The sequence below is a fragment of the Phoca vitulina genome, unplaced genomic scaffold (genome assembly GCF_004348235.1).
Source record: "Phoca vitulina isolate PV1807 unplaced genomic scaffold, GSC_HSeal_1.0 scaffold47, whole genome shotgun sequence".
Taxonomy (NCBI): Eukaryota; Metazoa; Chordata; class Mammalia; order Carnivora; family Phocidae; genus Phoca; species Phoca vitulina.
In genome coordinates this window covers 4274931-4296463 of record NW_022589750.1, presented here as the reverse complement: position 1 = coordinate 4296463, position 21533 = coordinate 4274931, and the positions used below count along the sequence as shown (strand labels likewise).

The window sequence follows — 21533 nt, the reverse complement described above, 5'->3', positions numbered from 1 at the left end:
ACTACATTGTAATTGTGTTCATCAAAATTCCTGGTTAACCAGATCACTCCATTCCTTTTTAGGATCAGAAAATAAGAGTTTATTGTCCTGTGTCCTCTTCCCCGCCCCGTCCTGAAAAACAGGCCCCAGTGAGTCGATTGGTCCCGGGGAGGCACTGGGGGCTTATAGATGGCTCTTCAGGGTGGCCGGGACCCTTGCCAAGTCTTTCAGGAGCTAGACACGTGTGGGATGTTCGCAGCGGATTGGGCGGCGGGCACGTGGCTGGCAGCTCTGTTGGGAGAAACCCCCCCCAAGCATTGATGCCCACCAGTGGCTGCCAGGTGTAAAGCTTCCTCTAGCAGTTTTGTGGATGGAGGACAGTGATGGGGGGGCGATGGGGGTGTCGGGGAAGGTAGCTGAAGCTGGCAAGCATGAATGTGGCAGACGCTCCGCGGGGGCTGGAGCTGGGGACCCCGGGTGAGTCACCCTCTGGGGACTTGTCAGTATGATCCATGAGGACTTGTCATGGGGGCCGAGGTCTGGCATGAGTGAGTGACAGATGCCAGCCACTAGGATGTGGATTATTGCTGCAAGCATGACCCCTTCCAGCCATTCACCCTGAGCGGGAGGCCCGAGGACATGTGGGTTGTATTGGGTTCACAAGAGTCCTGGGGACGTTTGCATTTAAGTGATTAAAGCCCGCTTTGGAAAGTTCCTTTAAGGGACTCAGAGAAGCCATGCCAAAGGGGGTTTCTACTAAGAGCAGTTTGAATATACACGTGAGGAGTTCTGGCAAAACCTCTCATGAGTCGGTCCCATTTCCTGAGAAATCTTGCTCTTGGAGGAGTGGAAAGGAAGAAAAGCATCCCGCCTGGCCCTCTCTGGCTTCTTGTTGGTAAAAGCTGGAGGTGGGCCTTATGTGTCTGACCCCCTCTTCATGCAAGGGTCCAACCAGAGTGGCCCAAGGGATGCAGAGATGCTCAGGTCAGGACTCCCTGTGGAAGCCGACTGCCCATGGGGTCCATGAAACATGGCTGGAGATCAGACTCACAGAACCCCCGGATCCAAGAAAGGTCTGTGGTCCCCAAGGACCCTTCCCTTCTGTCACGGTCCCTCTGGCTGGAAACCTGTCATTATCCAGGAAAGCAATGAGAGCAGATACTCGATGCCGGAGGTCGGGAGCAAATTGGCGAGGCCATCTGGACCGAGAGGAAGAAGGGACGGCCCCTTGTTGGGGTAGGAAGAGAGGCGTTCTGATTTCATTTCCCTTAGGTGCCCATGCTCTACTTTGTTCTACCTCTTGATCTTTTCTAGTAGTATCCGGAATTTGTGATCCAAGCTCTTTCCTTGTTTCATACCGTATGTTTATGGAGAGTAGCGATATGTACACAGACTCTGTAACTAGATTGATGATGATGATTGGCACATTTTTAAAGCTGCTTTCGGTGGTCAGCCTGGGACCTTTTTACCTTAATTCTTCACCTTTATTTCTCATCATCTCTCCTGCAGCTGTGGTGCATCTTCTAAAGCACTTCTGAGGAGGACACACAAGTCCCTGGACCCACTGTCTGCGGACCTATATTCTCTGAACCACTGTCCATAGAGAAACGTCTTCCTTCCTTCCTTCCTTCCTTCCTTCCTCCCTCCCTCCCTCCCTCCTTCCTTGATTTTATCCATTTTTGTTTTTTGAGAGAGAGAGCACAAGCAGAGGGAGAGGGAAAAGCAGACTCCCGGCCGAGCAGGGAGCCCGATGTGGGACTCAATCCCAGGATCCCTGGGACCACGACCCGAGCCAAAGGCAGACGCTCAACCGACTGAGCCACCCAGGCGCCCCGAGGAACGTATTTCCATGGAAGACCGCTCGGACACATAGCAGGGTCTCGGCATTTCCCATAGGACAGTCCAGAAGTACCTTTTGAAATGCAGTTACAGAGAAGCCTGTGACAAACTTTATTTTTTTTTTTTTGCTCATTTATTGGGGACACCCTTCTCCTACGCAGACCGTTATGGGACTTCTCCTTATCTCTGCTGTGTAAATACATCATTCACGGTGTGCCTGCCGTGGGCTTATAAAATCCATTTTGCGTGCAGCAATGTGGGACCAGCCACGCTGCACATACGTGTCTCCTTTTAGCTGAGGAAAGTCCCTCCCCCCCCCCCCCCCATCAACCATGGTTTATCATTTCTTTTCTCTTCTTCAGGAGCACCTAGCATCTGTATCTTGCCTTGTTTTTCTGGACCTCTGTTTTCATTTTTTTGTGCATTTCCTTTGCATTCCAGGAAAAATTCTTACATTGGCTTTGTACGTAACTAATGCTTTCCTTTTTATTTTTTTTCCTTTTTGCAAGACTAATTCCACATTGTATTGCAGCCCACGTGGACTTCCTCTGTCCCTGCCTCGTAAATTTCCCTACAATTTTGTTAATTTCCTGTCCCCTTTTTATAGTATGTGTTTCCTTTTTCCAGGCCACTTGCCTTGTTTGCGTTAGTTTGTCCGATCCTTATGATTTTTTTGCTGTTGTATCATAGATGCTCTATCTTCCTACCTTCTTTGAGATTGCTGAATACTTTTCTGGAATTTTCCGTCTGGATACCGTATGAGGTCATGGTTAGAAGTTTGTGCCTCCCTGGAGGCTTCTGGATACTGTTCCCCAATTTATTTTCTGCAGTGAAAGAAGAAGAGAGAGAAAACGTGCTTCTGAAATCAAAACTGGGAACATAAAATTTTAATTGTCTTGCCCCACCTCCCTGTACGCAAGGTCGAAGAGTCCATTCGTTGGGATCCATTAAGAGCTGGGATTCGTTACAGGTAGGGCACACGTTGCTTGGATTGTCATTCTGTCTACTTGTTTGGTGAAAACCTCAGATCTCTTTGGAGCTAGTTTCTAACGATTCCAAGTTTCCATTGGTCCCTCAGTCCCTCCGTCCCTCCAGCCAGTGTTCTGGGCACTGGGCCGAGACTAATGCTAGGGACAGCATGGACGTGGCCACGTCTTCCTGAACCTTACAACCTGTTTCTCTGTTGTATGGTCTCTCCTCCTCTTCCTCCCACCGGCCAGGTCTCCAGATCTTTCCCTGCCAGCCTAGAAAACTACCCGTGAGGACTTCACTTCCCAGGGTGCACTGAGCCGTCGCCGGGGTCCCTTACTTCCTCCCCAGCTCTCCTCTGTGAGTCACTCTCAGACTGGATAGAAAGGCTGCCAGAGCTGGAGAGACGGGGACTTTCTCACCTGTGAGACAGAGGGAAGGTGTCCCATACTCTTAGAGGTGCAGATCCTGAGGCTGGCGGCATCACCGTGGGAGCTGGGGCCCTGCTTCCTGCTTTGTGTCTTAAAACCCATGGCCGGGGGAGATGACCTTGCCTTTGGTAGCCGTTGCCAGCTTTGTGTCGGGGTCTCTCCAGCCCGAACAGGTATCCCGCAGCAAGGTGTGGAGTGGACGTGACTCTCCAGTCCCCGGCGCATCCGGGTGGCTCGTTTGCAGCCCCTGTCACTACTGCGGCTTGGCTGGCCCCCTGTTGAGGGACAGCGAGGCCAGCCCTGGCCCCCGGGGTCCTAGACTGCTCAGGGCGCACCAGTACCCAAGCCGTTCCCGGGGACTGGTGCTTCCCAGGCACACCTGGCCAAGGCCTGGCTGCTTCCGGGTGTCCTGGCTGGCTGTGCGTTTGGGAAGAGAGAACTTGCTGGAGAGTTCTTTGTGGAGGAGCCTTCAAGCAGTGCTCATTAGCAGTAATTGCCATGGCAACGGGTCTGCCAGAAAGTGGCTCGTTAGGCTGACAACTTCAGAGATGTTATATATAGATCTGGGTGTGGGGGGGGAGTGGGGGTGTGGGGCCCCGTGGCTATGCCTTTCTCTGGAGCTCCTATTGCTTCTGGGCTTGGGGTGTGAGAAGACGCAGAATGGGGGGACCTTAAAACCGGCTGATCTGGCTGCCAAAGCATTTGATGACCGCCCGTGACCGTGTCAAGTACCGTGGGCTCCCATCTGCAGAAGGTAAGGCTCAGGTGTTCCCAGAAGCCTCCTGAGGGGGAAGGAGTCCCCAGCTGAACTTGACGAGGGGCGGGGGCCGGTGGGGGGCTGGGTGTGGGGCTTGGTAGTGCCTGGCGACTCTGCAGAGACCAGATGGAATCCCTCTTAAAAGAAGTCTCCTCTGAAGGGCTTGGGGATGGCCACCTTTTCCTTAATAAATAAGTGGCCATGCAGCTAAGCACTGTCTTTCTATAAATTGTGCTTAATTAAAATTTTATGTTCCCAGTTTTGATTTCAGAAGCACGTTTTCTCTCGAGTGTTTTCTCCAAAGCTGCACACCAGCCTGTTCTGAGTTCAGTGGGCATGAGGCTCCCCTAGGATGCATGTTGAAAGGCTGCTTCGCAGGCTCCAGGTTGACCTGGCGTTTGGAGCAGGGCTCTGGAATCTGCATTTTTAACGCACATCCCAGGGGACCAAGGGGGCGGGGCGGTTTCCAGGGACCGCACTTTGAGAAACACTGCTATAAGGGGGAAGGGGGATTTTGTTTTCAATCTCTGGGTGACTTTCCTGTGCTTGCCTGCTCTTTTTCCTTCCCCGGGGAGGACCATTAGCCATCATTAAGAGGAAAATTGCTTTGGTGGTGCTGTTTTAAATAAGGAGACAAGGAAGTTAGCCCGCAGCCAGGAACGTGACTGCTTGGGTGTGGGTGGTGGTATTTCTGCTCATCTCCCAGGAAGGCATATGCTCATTTGGAGACTGTGAGACAGGCAGGAGAAGCAGGCCTGAGATGTCACCCTCCTTGGTGGGAGCTGGGGTATCAGGTGGTCTAGGTGAAGACGTAGAGCCTCCCCTGGCCAGCTGGGGAGAGATGGACAAGGAGGGTAGCCTGGATGTAGGTAACTGGACAGAAATCTCTAGGACAAGGTAGTATTTCAAAGCTTGGGCTAATCATTTGTTTAGCTGTGCAGCATTGGACAAGTTATTACATTCTCTGAGTCTCAGATTCCTCATTCTTTAAAATGGGAACATGGCAGGTTTAAATTGTCAAAACTAGAGATAAGTGTGTAAAGCATCTGGCCGGGTCCTTGGAGCACTATCAACATTTGGTGCATGATAAAAGTCATTACTGATGGACGCAAATGGGATCTGAGCGCATATGTTTCCTGATTACCGGCTAGTTTAGGGCTCTGAGTTGTCTAGAAGCCTCCTGATACTCTGTAGGAAATATGGTGAGGGTGTACATACACAAATGACTCCATTTTGGAGGGCAGGAGATCCATAGTTACCTTCAGATTCTCAGAGGATGGGTCTCCGTGAACAGTTGAGCAGGTTGTTGACTGAACAAGGGGACCCGAGGGAGGCCGAAATCCAGCCTTGTGCTCAGGGCGATGGCCCATCTGGAGGAAGACGCAGTGTTTTAGGATTCCCACAAAGCCGTGATATGCATCAGGTTAAGAATTTCTGAGTTGGGGCACCTGGGTGGCTCAGTTGGTTAAGCGACTGCCTTCGGCTCAGGTTATGATCCTGGAGTCCCGGGATCGAGTCCCGCATCGGGCTCCCTGCTCAGCAGGGAGTCTGCTTCTCCCTCTGACCCTCCCCCCTCTCATGCTCTCTCTCTTATCTCATTCTCTCTTTCAAATAAATAAATAAAATCTTCAAAAAAAAAAAGAATTTCTGAGTTGGAGAAAACTGCCTTCACTCTCCCCGCTCACTCCCACTCCCTCGGATCTTGTTCATTGTAGGTAGGGCCCCCATCTCTGGGCCCGTGTCACCTCTGCTTCTCGTTCCTCTTCCCATGGGAAGGAGCTGCCAAAATGGAAGGGGAGAAGCCACGGGACTAGGGAAGGGAAGGATTTAACTTGAAGGAAACAAATTAGAAGAATAAGTTTGACAGAGATCATAATTACTGGGTCGTTAGTCACACTGCATCGTCTTGATGGCTGGGGGGCAGCTCTCCCAGGAGGCCCGCCCCCCTCATGACCATGAGTGATGAGGTAATGTGGGTGCTTTGGGCCTTTTCAATGAGAGAGAGCCTGCAGGTGGGGATTCCAACTTCTGCCCCCTCCACAGCTTAAAAACGATTTTTTTTAAATGGTAAAATACACCTGACATAAAATTTATCCCGAGTGATATTTATACATTCGTAGTATGGTGCAACATTTATATCACCCCAAAGAGGAAACCCTGTACCCGTCCTCCCCTCTCCCCCAGCCCCCGGTGACCCCGCTCATCTGCTTTCTGTTTCTATGGATTTCCCTCTTCTGGGCATTTCGTGTAAATGGAATCGCGTGCGTGGCTTCAAGGCTCATCCATGTGGTAGCGTGGAGCGGAGCCTCCTTCCTTCTGACGGCTGGGTATTTCTTTGGATGCACCATGTTTTGTCCTTGGTCCCGTCTGCCCTTTGGTCATTGTGGATACAGCTACTCAAACGTGGCTTTACCAGTGTTTGAGCGCCCTTTTCAGGTCTCTTGGATACGTCCCCAGGTGTCTCCGTGTCTTTTGACTCCTGATGTGTTTCAGGCCACCAACTGGGGGAGCTTCTTTCTGGGAGAGAGCCAAGGCAAGGGGACTGTGGCGGCCTCGGGGGGATGGGGGCAGAGCACAGTCAGGTGACAGGCAGAGCGGGGAGCTGTCGTCATGCTGGAGGGGGATGTGGGGACGGCCTTGGCAGCCTTGGCCAAATTAGGAAGCAGGCTGAGTTGGCCCTGGTGTCCTCTTTCCACCCCTTCTATTCCAGCATCTCTTGGCCCTTCCTGGCTCAGTAGCAGAATGTGCTTCCCCCACAGGCACCTTCTATAGGTTTGGGCATGGAGGGTCCAGCATTTCCTAGATGGGTGAGACCTCAGGGCGGCCGGTCATGGTGCCTCCTTGGTCATCAGTGTCCTCCAGGGGAAGCCAGAGCTTGTTTTGAGCCCACAGAGTCAGATAAATCCCCTAGAGTCATTCTCAAGAGAAAAAGCACCGTGCAGCCGTGGAGACGGGGCAGGTGGCCTTGTTTGCTGTCTGCCAGGTTGGGGCATGGAGGGTCGGAAGTTTGCTCCACTCACCCAACCAGCCCTGCTTACTCCTTGCACCCACCCAGCCTTCCCCGAAGAGCCAACTGGTCAACCTCTGAACGCATGCCCTCCCCAGCAGGTGTGTGCTTGCCTGCTGAGTTGAAGAGTCTTGGAGCCAGGCGTGGTGGGGCAGGCTGAGGTGTGGGCACCTGAACTTCACCTCTCAGGGGGCAGAGGCCATGTGAAGCTTGGTCTCGCTGGGCACTTACACACCCCCTCCTGCTGGGACCCCTCCGTCAACAGAGCATTCCTGGTGACACGCACCCTTCTAGGTGCCTTCCACGACAGAGCTCCTGTCCTCCTCCTCTGTTGTGTAGACGTGTAGATAAATGCAGTGGCTGAGTCACTTTCCTATCATGCGGCTGCTCAGCGGCTGAGTCAGGATTGAGGCCCAGGCTGGAGGACTGTTTCCACGGTGCTTCTGGGTCCCTCTCCCCTCTACCCTATTTCTGGCCATGTCTGTCTCTGGTCCTTGCTTAATACCCTTTAACAATTTCCCATTCCCTCCCAGGCTGCTGGGAGAAACACCAACATAGCCTTCCCATCTTGGATCCTCGAAGACTAGCAGAAGCAGCCTGGCATCGTACTCTCTGGTTCTAGAATATTTCTCTCTTAAGTTAAGCCTCCTCACCTCCCTATTCTTGTGTGACCCCCTAGCCCCACTCAGCCAAGATGCACATCTCCCACGTGGGATATTTTATACACGCGTGCGTGGCATGCACACGCACACTACTCATCCCGAGATTCTGTGTGCATGTATTTGGACCACCTTGCAATCCGGGAGAGGCCAGAGCCGGTGTCTGGAGGCCCAGGTAAACACGCTCAGTGGACGTGTTCTGTTGTTGAGATCTCCTGGCTGGTGCTTGGCGCCTGGTAGTTTAAAAACCTCCTTCCAGGGGCGCCTGGGTGGCTCATGGGTTAAGTGTCTGCCTTCGGGCTCAGGTCATGATCCTGGGGTCCTGGGATTGAGCCCCGCATCGGGCTCCCTGCTCAGTGGGAAATGTGCTTCTCCTTCTCCCTCTGCTTGTGCGCGCTCTCTCTCTCTCTGCCAAATAAATAAATAAAATCTTAAAAACAAAACAAAAAAAACAACACCTTCCATACTGAATCCGAGGCACTGTGGGTTGACAGCCTTTAACCATGTTGGCCACGGGGAGGCCGTGGTTACTCAGGGTCCCAGGACCATCTAGGATGGACCCGGTCCCTGGGGAGGGCGTGACACAGGCAGAAGTAGCTAGTTTTGCAACCTTCAGACAGTAGGAGAGCAGGGCGGGCAGGGAACCTCGTGTCCGTACTGCTTGCTTTGGATCTGTTAGCTGTTTTTCCTAAGTAGCCGTCATTAGTGACCCAAACTGCCCTGGTGGGCATGGCGGAGAGCTGCCAGGGACATTCAGGAGCGGAGTAGTGTTTTTTTTTTGTTTTTTTTTAAGATTTTATTTATTTTTTGACAGAGAGACAGCGAGAGAGGGAACACAAGCAGGGGGAGTGGGAGAGGGAGAAGCAGGCTTCCCGCCAAGCAGGGAGCCCGATGCGGGGCTCGATCCCAGGACCCCGGGACCATGACCTGAGCCGAAGGCAGACGCTTAACGACTGAGCCACCCAGGTGCCCCTAGGAGCGGAGTAGTTTTTAATACATCTGAACAGAGCCCAGCTTTGCTGAGAAATTCACGGCCCCTCTCCCTGTGTGGTTGAATCCACTTAGCTATCTTCAGAAGGTACAGCCATTGTGTGGGCTAATTTGGACCCTCTTTCCTTATTTTTAAATGTTCTTTAGCTCACCACTTATTTTTGTTGTTTGAGGGACATTTAGATGCAAGAGATAAGTAAAAGGGAGAGGAGAAAATTTGTGCATCATGCCACCGCCGGAAGTCACCTCTCTTGTAGGCTCTGTGGGTTCACCTGCTTTCTCTCTCTTATACACACATATATATTTTTCTCTTATTTGTATTTTTAAGAAGAGGACTGCTTTTGATGGTCAAAAGATTAAACCAGGGCACCTGGGTGGCTCAGTCAGTTAAGCGTCTGCCTTCGGCTCAGGTCCTGGAATCGAGTCCCGCGTCGGGCTCCTTGCTCAGCTGGAAGTCTGCGTCTCCCTCTATCCTTCCCCCTCTTGTGCTCTCTCTCTTTCTCTCATGCTCTCTCTCTCAAATAAATAAATAAAAATCTTTAAGGAAAAAAAGATTAAACCACACATTAAGTGCACAAAGTACACATGATGGAAAGGGAGCTGTGGTTTGGGCGTGGGTCCTGGTTCTCTCCCCAGAGAGATTTGGACAGTGGACCAGAAAAGCGCCCCCCGCCCCCTGCCAGCCCTTCATCCGTTCTTGGCGTGGTTATAGGCTTCAGATCTCGCTCTGCCGAGACTTGGGTTAATTAACTTCTGGTAGGTTCGCCCAGCAGGCCCTGGGCCTCGCCCGCTGCTGTACGTGGGGGTCCTGGGGGTCCAGGCTTTGGATTCCACAGTGGGCGTGCGCAGAGGACAGGGGGCTGCCGGGGAGAAGGCCCAGCTCTGCTGACTGTCCTCTGTGGGAAGCCGTCCCTTCCGCGGTGGCTCTGAAACAGCAAGCGCTCCTCACACCTCACGCTCGGGCAAGCCCCCGAATCCCACGTGTGTGGCCTGTGACCTCCTCCCCCCAGGGAGGCCAGTGGGCCACCTCCCATCCCTGCACTCCCAACCCCGTCCCCAGCATCGGCTCTTCCAAAGTGACTTCAGCTGCCTCCGACTGCCTGGTCCCAAACTGGTTGCAACCCAGTCGCCGAAATGCCCGGCATGTGTGACCTTTTCTCTCCTCTTCCACAGAAGCCTGGAATGGTCCCCCCTCCTCTCGGAGAGGAAAGCCAGATTGTTGTCCTTCCACCTGGCTGGCAGAGCTACCTGTCTCCTCAGGGCCGCCGTTACTATGTCAACACGGCCACCAATGGTGAGTCCCCCTCTGGGGAGCATCCTGCACCGGCCCCTGCCTTTCTGTCCCCCTCTCCCAGTGGTTAGACTTTTTCCTCGGAAACCGGCCTCAGAGGCTGCGGTGGGTTCTTGCTTTCCCCCCACGGTGCTGGGCGTTGGGGGTCTGTGCTGGATCGGGAAGCCCACCCTTCGGGGTCGGGGGTCGGGGGTTCCTCCCTGGAAACTCACAGCCGCCCCTGGGCATCTCTGTTGAACCCAACCTCACGGTCTAGGGCTGTTTTCCGAACTGGGATCTCAAAAGGTTTTTCTCTGGTCAAGCTGGTTTGAGTCAAGTTAACCAGGTTTGGCTATTGCGTGATTATCTTGGAACATGGAATGAGCTGGTGAGACAGAAGCTCCCAAAAGAGGGTTGCAAGCGAGGGATTTCCCTAACTTCACCACACATTGCTTACTCTTCCCCGTAGTAGCTCACTGTCTGGCATTTCTTGGAATGTCCTTTGGGAAATGTTGGGGCTACTTAGGGATTATTTATTCTAATAGATAACACAGGTCCCGTGTGCATTTCTGAGTTGAGTTAGGACTACACCTCCTTGTCCCCAGTGACTGTGGGCTTCCTGGGCCTTCACAGGGACCCCAGGACCCCAGCAGGAGGGCTCTCGAGTGGGCTGCAAGAAGGCTGGAGAAGGTTTATAGAAGGAGGAGCGGCAGGTTCTCTAGCAAGGCGGTCTTGGGCAGGGTAGGCCAGTGTAGCTAAGAGCTCTGTCTCTTGACCTCATGCCTCCCCGGAGGATGGAAACGCAGGTTAGATGTGGGGGGGCATCACAGATCTGTGTGCCAAGGCAGGATGCGAAATCTAATCCTTGTCCACGTGTTGGCTCGGCCTTCGCCCCTCACTTCCCTTGTCTGCACCCACCTGACTTTAACTGGAGGACCAGCTGTTCTTTAGAGGGAGTAGCAGAGAAAGCAGTTCTCGTCCGCGGGCAACCGGCCTTCCGCAGGCTCGAGGGGCGCGTTCCAGCTGAAGAGGTAACTGTGGTTTCTAGGAAAAGGGAAGTAGAACTATTTCTGGTCATTCTAATCTTAAGCTTCCTCAAAACAAACACATGAGGAGCTTTGCACTGTTAGCGGCCTTTGAAGTTTCAGAGGAAAGTGTATATATGCGCAGCTCCCATCTGTGAAATGCAGAAATTGGACCATATGATCCTGAGATCAGCAAGGCTTTGGGCCTGTTCTCATCCAGAATTAGCCACGCTGTTGCAAAGGGGCTGGAGGTGGGTGAGTGGTAAAAGAGGCTTTCTAAAAATCTGCATTTTTGTCTTTTTTTTTTTTTAATTAGAGAGTGGTATATTCTTGGTTAAAAATACTCAATGGGTACCAAAAAAAAAAAAAGAAAAAGTAAAAATCCCTGGTTCCACTCCCTAAAGCTATTTATCATGCATATAGCCCTCCAGATATTTGTATATTCTCTAACCGTCCGAGCATTTGCATGCTTATGCTTTATAATACATTGGAAACACGATCCATGTTCTAGAAATTGCTCGGACAGCGTACTGTGGCCATCTTTCTATACACGTACATGTTAGTCCAGCTCATTTTGTAACCTGCCGTGGGATAGCCTGTTGCTGCAAGGGTATGCTGCTGTTAATTTAACTCTCCCCTCTTCATTCACCAGATATTAAAGTCCCATGTTACAGTAACTGACAGGATGTGGCAGCTTTTTTTTTTCTGAGGCCCAGACTTTAGCACGGGCTTGGGGGCAGGGTCCGGGGATATAGCGATCCCAAGACGTTCTAGGTCAAAGGCTGGCAAACTTTTTTCTGTAGAGAGCCAGGTACTACGTTGGTTTTGTCCTTGAGGTTCCTGTGGTCTCTGTCACCACTCCTCAGCTCTATCCTTGTGCAAAAGCAAACCCACGAGTGTAGCTCTGTTCCAATAAAACTTTATTTACAGACACTGGAACATGAATTTCAAATAACTTTTACATGTTTTTTTTTTTCTTTTGATTCTTTTTCAAGCACATTTTTCTTTTGATTCTTTTTCAAGCATCTTTTTTTAAAGACTATTTATTTGAGAGAGAGAGAGAGTGAGCAAGAGAGAGAGCACAAAGCGGGAGGGGTAGGGGCAGAGGGAGAGGGAGAAGCAGGCTCCCCGCTGAGCAGGGATCCCGACAATGGGGCTTGATCCCAGGATCCTGGGACCATGACCTGAGCCCAAGGCAGACGCTTAACCGACTGAGCCACCTGGGCACCCCCCCCCCCCCCTTTTTCAAGCACTTAAGACGATCTTAGTTCAGGAGAGTATGGGCTGTATGGTAAGGAGGGGGGGTGGGCCCTCACGCTATGACTCTGGCTCTAGGCTCTCTGTTATCTCTGGTAGGATCCTCCTTACCCTTCCCCACCTTCTCTGGTATGTTCACAGTCATCCTGGCTTCTTGGTCTTGCGTTCGAGATACATGCTACTTTTACGCACTATTTATTTCATCCTCATCTGTTGGATTGATTGATTCATTCATTCAACACACAGTTACTGGGCCTCACCCAAGTCCCAGGCCAACTGTTGGACACTCGGGATATAATAATAATAATAATAAAGAAGCATCCCTCCCCTCGGAGAGCTCATCTTCTTAACATTGGAAGCAGATTTGAAATGAATATGTATTTGATTACCCTTACGAGCAGGGCTGTGAAGGAGAAGTCCAGGGTGTTTTGAGAGTGCGTTCCAGAGAGACCCCGGAGAGATCAGGGGAGGCTTCTTGGAGGAGGAGACACCCTGCAGCTAAGATGTAGGAGGGCTGAGGGCTGAGGAAGGGGTTGGGGATGGGAAATGCCTTTCTGAAGGCAAAGCCATAGTCAATGCTGGGAGGGATCGTGTGCAGACCCTGAATAGGATATTAAGGATTTTGTTCCTTAGCCCAAGGGCTGTCTCTCTGATTCTCCCTTGGATGACTCAGGGGACACCTGGCTAGAGATGAGAATCTGGGGAGCCATGTGGGTGCTTGGCTTGGCACACAGAGAGCAGAATGGATTTCACTCCTACTTGCCCCCTTGGCCTGGCATCATTGTGCAGTGGCCAACCTATACAACCACACATGGCGGCCCAGAATTTTCATTCAATCAGCAGAGAAACAAGGCCGTGAAATGCAGGAAATCACCCAGGGCGAACATCTAGGAGAGAGCCCTGCAGAAAAACATTTAAGGGAGGGGTGAAGGAGACTTTGAAATAATTGTCAGAGATAAGAAGAATCCAGGAGAAGTAAGGCAATATCATGAAAGGCAGAGGAGAAAAGATTAAGAAGGGACATTCAGAGACAGACTGAAATATAGATCAGACTTACGGTAGAGGTGATATTTTAAATCACTGGTGGAAGCACAGATTATTTAATAAACAGTGTTGGGCCAGATGGCTAACTGGAAGTTTCAGTGGGTAAGTTCATGCAGTAGTGCTGTTGTATTCATATAAACTCAGCAAGGCCATCAAAGCATGCTTTAGGAGACTCTGGGAAGTCCCCAACTCTCCTTATCTCCCCATGGTTATATCTCTCCAGGGTGTTTTGTCATGCAAAGGGGCCCTGAGCTTGGGCCCCAGGAACCCCAGGGGTTCTGGTATCAGGACAGGCTTGTGCTATATTCCCACCAGAATTTGACTATTGCCAAAAATGGGGTTGTGTTTAGTTTCTGGATATTGAGCTATTGCTAATATCCTATCCTTTTCAGGGACCTAAGTTAGTGTTAAGGGGGACCTCTTATTTGTATAACAGGTAATTGCATTTCAAGAGATGGAGCTCAGTGTTGTTTAGTTCTCTTAATAACTGGAAGGCCAGAAATGCCTTCCAGTTATTAATCGCTTAGCAGTGATATGGTCATAGCTGTTCAGGTCCTCTTTTTGGAGACGTGCTGACTTTAGATACCGTTTAGGATATATTTTACCGTTTGGACATTGAAGGGGTATTTCAAGCCAGTAATGAAGGCCAAGATTAGTTTTGTGTAATGTGAGTCAATATTTTGTCTCTTATGTATTAGTCTTTGTACACTTCAAATCCAATAGCTTCATTTATTTATGTTTTTCATTTCTAAAGGAAGAAGATCACTTGAGGGGGATGTCTTAGCTCTCTTTCTCTAGAAAGCAGAGCCTGAGGCAAGGATTAAGTATTAACACTTCATTTAGGCTGTATAAGCCCAGAGCAGTGAGAGTGGGTAAGAGAGGGAAGATGTCACATGATGCTGGCTAGGGTTGATAGTGAACCGCAGAGAGATCCAACAGGTCTGTTCAGGTCTCACCCAGCAGGTGTGTTCACTTCTCTGGAAGGGTTACAGAGAAGAGCCATGCCTTTGAGTAGTCCCTGGGAAAGCAGAGGTGTCTGATCTGCTCACCTCCCTCTCATCTCCTATTTCCTATTGGCCAAACTTCTCCCCCTTGGAGAGCTATTTCCTCCACCCTTTTGGGTTGTATCATCTGGCCCCCAGAAAGCCTGACTCCAGCCCCACAGAGTGATGCTTCATCCAAGCCCTAGGTGGATGGTCAGTGGAGCATAGGTGAAGTATCAACCAAAATAGAAGGAGGCAATTGATGGAGACTTGAGAAAGAGCCCAAGGTCTGTGTCCCAGTGCATGGACTCCTAAAGCACTGAGTTTGTGGTGTACATCTAACTCTTCTGTCAGATTTTGATGATTCGAGTGTTCCCGGAGTTTCACTGGCCAATGACTTTTACTCCACAGTCACCCTAGGGAGGACCTTCCAAGTCATCTCGGCAAACTAGGGCCCTTGGGCCAAATTCAGCTCGCAGCCTATTTTTGTCAATAAAGTTTTATTGAACACAATCATGGAGCCAAATTCAGCCTATTTTTGTCAATAAAGTTTTATTGAACACAGCCATGCTCTTTTGTTTGCCTGTTGTCTAAGGCTGCTTTCGCACTGTGATGGCAGAGTAGAGACCAGACATGGTGTGGTGACAAAGCCAGAAAAATATTTACCGTCTGGCCCTTGAAAGAAAAAGTTGGATGATCTCTGGTTTAATAAATAGAACCCATCCATTTTACACATGAGGAAGTGGAGCGCCAACCCCCCCCACCCCCCACCATGTGGGACAGGAACTTGATCCAAGTTACCTGGCCATTCATAAGCCAGGCTATGCCTGGATCCCATCTTTCCATCCTTTATTTTTATTCACTGCCTCAGTATTCAGGAGAATGGGCATAGGGGGTGGTCACTTAATTTGCAATAAGGATAACTGAATTTACGAATTAGCAGGAAAAAAAATCTGAAATGACATTTATTTTTAAGAGAAACACAAGTATCTTCTTTGAGCATCAACTGAAATCCAGGGGAACTAGGAGTTGTATTTTAAGCTCTTTTGATAAAGCATCCCTATGTATAAATGTTTTATTATGTTTGTGAGTGAGGCTTGGAGGAATATACTAGGCTTTGAGCTTTTGGAGTCATTTGCCAAATAGCCAGTGCTTTTCTTGATTTCTTGTTTTAATTTTTCTTTAAATGAGTAGATTCCCACTTAACTTTATTACACCAGGAGCTAATGTGAGTTTCTGGATAAGTTTTCCAGTAGAACACTTTCCAAAGCATTCTTTGAGCTTTTCTTTGTTACAAATAATTGGATACTTTTCTAGCTTCCCGGATAGAACAGCCCTAATAATTCCCTGTTAGTAAAGGTTGCCCTGAGAAACTTCTACACCCAGAAGCATCTATCTGTTTTCTTATGTCCGTCTGCATTGAACAGATGTGAGACGAGAAAGATGCTTTTATTTGGCACATTCAGTTGATTGAGGTAGCTCAGTGTGTGTGTGTGTTCGTACATGTTTTCTTATTTTGGCTTTATTATTTTTATTTAACGGACTCTAGTGCAAAGCTGTTAGACTTTAAAGCTTACTATTAATTGGCTTCTGTGTGGGTTTTGTTTTTTTTCTTGCAGAAAATCCATTTTAATTTATAACATTAAGGTAACACATGCACAACACATTCCTCGTATCTCAGCTGTTCTCAGGACCTGTCATCTCTTGGAATTTTGGCAAATGCCGAGTGGGTTAGGGAGTCATGCACACAGCCAGTATGTGGAAGACCCATAAAAAAATCAAAAGACAAAGGAGACAAAAGGAATTTACTGTTTATTGTATTCTAGGAAGTTGAGTTACTCTGAAAAGGCTGCTTATTGGTCAACAGTGTAAGAACTGTCCCATTGGCTGGTTGGTGGGGTCGCCGATGAGCAGCAAATTGTTCAGTTACGGAAGTGAAACAAAAAGGGAGTGTGTGGGTTATGACCCAGCAATTCCACTCCTAGATACGTACCCAAGAGAATCTAAAACATGTGCACACGAAAACCTATACATGAGTGTTCATAGCGGTGTTCTTCACAGTGGCAACAACCCAAATGTCTACCACATCATAAATAGATAAACAAAATATGTCATATCCCAACAGTGGGAGATTATTCAAGCATAAACAGGAACAAAATACTAGTAGACACCTGCCACGACATGGATAACCTTGCATCATGCTAAGTGCAAGAAGCCAGACACGCAAAACCATATACAGTATGATTCCATTTACACGAGAGACCCAGAATAGCCAAAACCATAGACACGGAAAGTAGATTCGTGGTTTCCAGGAACCGGGAGAGGGGGAGAATGGGAGTGACTCTTGATGGGCATGGGGTTTCATTTTGAGATGATGAAAGTGTTCTAAAATTAGATAATTTTGGTAATATTTGCGCAAGTCTGTGAATATACTAAAAACCACTCCTGTTATGTGCTTTTAGAGAGAATTTTATGGCATGTAAATTACATCACAGTAAAAATAGTCATGTGATGTCTCGGTTGGGGATTCCTTCTGCCTGATTCCCAAACTTTGGTGGGCATTAGAAGCACCTAGGGAGTTTGTTAAAAAATACCACAGACCTACTGGATCCAATTCTATTATTTGGAGAGAGTAAGAAGGTCCGCTTTCTATTTTTACGCGTTTTCTAATGGTTACCTATTTCTGACTTGCAAGGAGACAATAAGATTGATGAAGGCATTGTTAGTGGATCAAATATTATGAAGTTGAAGAGTAAATTTAAATCCAATTTTCTTTTACTGAGATCAAGTGAAAGAATACAGTTTTCTTCAAACAAGTAAACATGTATTAGTCTCAAGGTTAGAGGCCGTATCACTGTAAACTACTCTAGTTAAGGTAGAATCTCGAGGAAGAACTCCTTAAAGATAGATCTGTCATTTTTATGGTGACAAGGTACAGATTGAGCATAAAACTGCGGAGGAAGACCCTTTAGCCTGGCTAACGTTTATATTCTTTGGTGTTGTCAAGGTAACTGACTCGTGGATATTTTCTCATCTTTCTTCTGATCCTGTTATAAAACAGGATATCGTGGCAGATCTTTTCATTTCAAAGCTTTTGAGTCAAAGGCTCAAAAAATTTTTTTTAAATCTCAGCATTTTTGCCTTTTTATTTTTTTAAGATTTTATTTATTTGACAGAGAGAGCGAGCGAGCACATGAGCAGGGGGAGGGGCAGAGGGAGAGGGAGAAGCGGACTCCCCTGCTGAGCAGAGAGCCTGAGGCAGGGACCCCAGGATCATGACCTGAGCCCAAGGCAGATGCTTAACCACCTGAGCCCCCCAGGTGCCCCACTGTTTTTGCCATTTAAAAAAACCCTATGGACTGTCGTTTCAACTTTACTCCTAGGTACGGTTCAGTCAGCGTTTGGGGCTTACGCTCTTTTCATTTTCCCATTCTGTAGAGCACTTGGACATCTGGATGGAATGAATACCATCCTTGTCTTCGGGGAACTTAGAGTCCAGTGAAATAGTTCAAGCCTTTGATACGGCGAGAAGTCATAAGGTTTCTACTTTTGTATTGTTCTTCTCTGGAGGTTGGTAGACTGGGGCTTTCAGACTTGCCTCCGTTTTGGTTAGGAAGTGAGTGCCAGTATAGAGTTACTGTCCCCTCCCCATGCCCTGTGACCTAGCAGGGTTCGGTGGCTAATCCATTCAAACCAGGTCAACCCAACCATATCAGTTGGCGGGATCTCTACCAGTCATTCGCTTGACCAGTTTTCTTTCATCAAAGGCCAAAAAGAAAGTAGAAGATGGCTGTGAGTTGTGTCCTCATAAGGCATGATGTTTGCTTGGCTTGAACTCTTTAAAATACAGTGCTGATCCGCGATGACTGAATTTGGAGCGGCATTATCGGCCTCTGTGTGTGCTGGTCAGGGCAGGGTCAGAACCTTCCAGATCCTGCTGAGCTGTCCTGAAGAGATAGAGGTATAGTGGAGGTCACCTGTTGGCCAGAAATCAGAAAGCCTACCATGACCATCCAGTGACTTGTCTTCTCTTGGAGAATCATGAGGTGTGGCCACGTCGGACCCACCTGCCTGCCTGAACACACCCGGATGTGATGCTGAGAAGGTTGCCATTGCCCCGGACTTTTCGTACACTCCGTTAGCTTCACATGTGCATTTTACGCGCCCGGTTCCTGTGGGTTTTTGGGAGTTTTGACCTATGTTCATTCAGACAGAGCGTTGTGGTTTTGCACCCAAGTACTGCAGAAGAGAGATGGCATGAGGCGCCGAGGTGGGAACATGGGTTATGAAAATGCCCTTGGGGGGCGCCTGGGTGGCTCAGTCGTTAAGCGTCTGCCTTCCGCTCAGGTCATGATCCCGGGGTCCTGGGATCGAGCCCCGCATCGGGCTCCCTGCTCAGCGGGAAGCCTGCTTCTCCCTCTCCCTCTGCTGCTCCCCCTGCTTGTGCTCTCTCTCCCTCTCTCTCTCTGTGTCAAATAAATAAAATCTTTTTTAAAAAATGCTCTTGGGAATCAGAGATTAAGAAAGGGGACCAGGGAAGAGAATCAGGAATCCAAGGAGAAATGCCTGGCTGGTATACAGTGATGGAGCATCTGTTTCAGGGAGGACCTACCAGCCCATCTCACGCTCTGCCTTATTCCTGGAGGTTTTCTGTGCACCTGACTATCGGGGCAGGAAGCATCGCCTTTCTGGGGCTGCTGTAAGGCTGGTGCGTGTGTCTGCGGCCGTGGGAGCCCGTGGCTGCAGCAGGAAGGTGGGGTCTGGACCGTGGCAACCAGGTAGCTGTTTAAAGGGTGAGGGCCCATTCAGTCCGTCGGTGGAACTCTGCAAAAATGTAAAGTATCTGCAGGATGCATTCTGATCAGTGAGTGGGCCAGGATGGCGTGAATTGATTATCAAGCAACAAGTGTTTGTTAAATGCCTTGTCTGTGCTCCTCTAATTATCCACTGGGATGGCTTCTGGCAGGGGCGGTGTGGGCGAGGGGAACACAATACAAATGGCTCCATGTTTGCAAAGACCGAATGCTTCCTGAAATGGAGAGGAGATTGTTAAAGGGGACTTTCCTTGTGGGTTGGAGTCAGTTTTCTTTTCCTGCTCGAATAGACCTCTCGGAAGGTCCCTTCCAGGTCTAAGATTCTATGAAACCAGGAGTCAGCACCAAATGCTCATCGCCCACCACTGTTTGGGAATGCGCCTCCGTATGTAAAACTGGCGTGGTTTCCTGGTGATCAGATCTGTATTATCGGAGGGAGATCTTGGAGTGGGCTAACAGCTTTTTTTGTTATTTCAGCCCGAGTTGGATTCCAAAGTAGGCAGTGCTCATCCAAGAGGCGTGGGAGAACAGGGTGAGAAGTTAGTCATGCAAGACACATGTGTTTACTGCATGCCGCTCCCTGGGAGCAGCGTGCTGGGCTGTGCGCGGGGGCACTGAGACCCCGTACTGGGAGGATCTTGTCCTCGCATGTGGCAGCCCCCTCCCCATCATTGCTCTTGGATGAATCTCCTGCCGTCTTGGCAGCTGTAGCCAATTCCTGTCTGCATGCCCAAGGAGACCATCAGCCCGAGAAGCCCTAGCGCCAATAGTGGGGGAGAGTGGAAATGATCTTGTGGTCTCGGACCACCACCCCCAGGCATTAACCCTTTAGGGGCCATTGCGGGGACCTAGTGTAGGGGTTTCTGGTGACTGGGGGCCCTTGGGTTGGGGAGGTTGGAGCAGAAGCAGATCTTTTGGACCCAGAGACAAACGCCAAAGAGAAGGCAATGTGAAGACCCAAGGAGGACACCGTCTATGAGCCCGGGGATGACCGAGGGGACGGACTGTGGAACAGACTCTCCCTCACGGCCCTCAGAAGGAACCCACCCTGGATCTCGGACTTCTGGCCCCCGCCAGAACTGGGACACCACACAATTCTGTTGTTTTAGCCCCTAGCTGGTTGTGTTTTTCGTTGGGGCAGCCCCAGAAAACCAACACATTTCCCTGGCCCCCGGCATAACGGGCCACCAGGTGGTGTCGTGTCCTCCACGAGGCCCTGGAGAGGTGCCATCTGTCCCCTCCGTTTCTGACACCTGCCTGGCCTGAGGGTAAAGTTGCACCAGCCACAGAAAGCTAGCCTGCTTTTCCTGTTGCCTCACCAGCCTCTTGGTGAACGCAGGGCGTGGGCTCCGGCTTAAAATAGCTCCCTGGGTCCCAGAATTCTAGTAGCTCCAAGAGAAGGAAGGGCAGAAAAGCTTTTATGTAAGCTGGAGGAAAGAGACACATAAAGCAGTTGATTTCCAGATACTGTAGATTCTTCTTGTCACTGTGCTTGAATGTACCAGAGAGGACCGGGTTGGCGGTCACGGCCGCAGCTCTGCCCCTTCCTGGTTCGGTCGTCCGTGGCGCATCCCCAGCATCCTCAAGTCTGGATTCCCCATCTCTACAGGAGCGGGTTAGGCTGGTTTTGAAAGCCCTTTCAAGCTCTGTGTTTCCCCCCAACTGAGGGACAGACCCTGCTCACCAGGCAGGTGGCCCCACTCCCTGCCACCCCCCCTTCTGTCCCCGATCCCTGATGGTTGGGGTGCTCCCTCACTCCCATGGCACACCTTGGGGGAGGTGTTGGTCCATGGTGGTTCTTTCCCAGTGATGGATCAGGGAGGACTTTTTTTCTTTTTTTTAAAGATTTTATTTATTTATTTGACAGAGAGAGACACAGCGAGAGAGGGAACACAAGCAGGGGGAGTGGGAGAGGGAGAAGCAGGCTTCCCGCTGAGCAGGGAGCCCAATGCGGGGCTCGATCCCAGGACCCTGGGATCATGACCTGAGCCGAAGGCAGACGCTTAACGACTGAGCCACCCAGGCACCCCAGGGAGGACTTTAGTTTCCTCTTTTGACGTTTCCACGTTTTCCAGCCTCTCTTCCCGGGACCTGTACTACTCTTACGAATAGGATAAAAATAATCCCTCTGAGATGCAGAAGCGGATGGGGGCTGCTCATTCCCCAGATCCCAGCCTGTCCTCCCGGGTTTCTCCTCTTCTGCTTTCTCAGATGCCCGTTTCCCCTGGTCCTCCCCCTTCTCCTGCGGGAGTCCTCTGTGGGATCTTGGAGCACTGCTAAGCTTTGGGGTCTCTTCCAGGGCTGAGGTGCGCAAATCGGAGCCCTGGTCTTGTTTATGTGGGGATGAGGAGCACCCAGGGGTGCTGGGCCGTGTGCTCTCTGCCTCAAAGGGAGGAGGGTGCCAGGCTGGGAGTCAAGGAGGGACTCCTCCCTCCTTCTCTTCGCCCCCCCATCCTCCCGGTCCCCAGATAAAGACTTTCAGTTGCTTTGTGCTGCTGATATAGAAACG

The 21533-nt window shown here is 50.0% G+C and overlaps 1 protein-coding gene across 7 annotated transcripts in view; it reads left to right on the top strand.

The window, feature by feature from the left end:
• GAS7 (growth arrest specific 7) overlaps positions 1–21533 on the top strand; it is a 194070-nt gene that overhangs the window by 106896 nt on the left and 65641 nt on the right. For 6 of the 7 annotated variants that reach the window (XM_032432012.1, XM_032432014.1, XM_032432018.1 and 3 more), the window contains one exon: positions 9805–9925. In XM_032432012.1, the coding sequence (XP_032287903.1) occupies positions 9805–9925 (121 nt within the window). Of the gene's footprint in view, positions 1–3837; positions 3973–9804; positions 9926–21533 lie in introns of those variants that run through there. The other variant, XM_032432017.1, reaches the window with a different exon arrangement.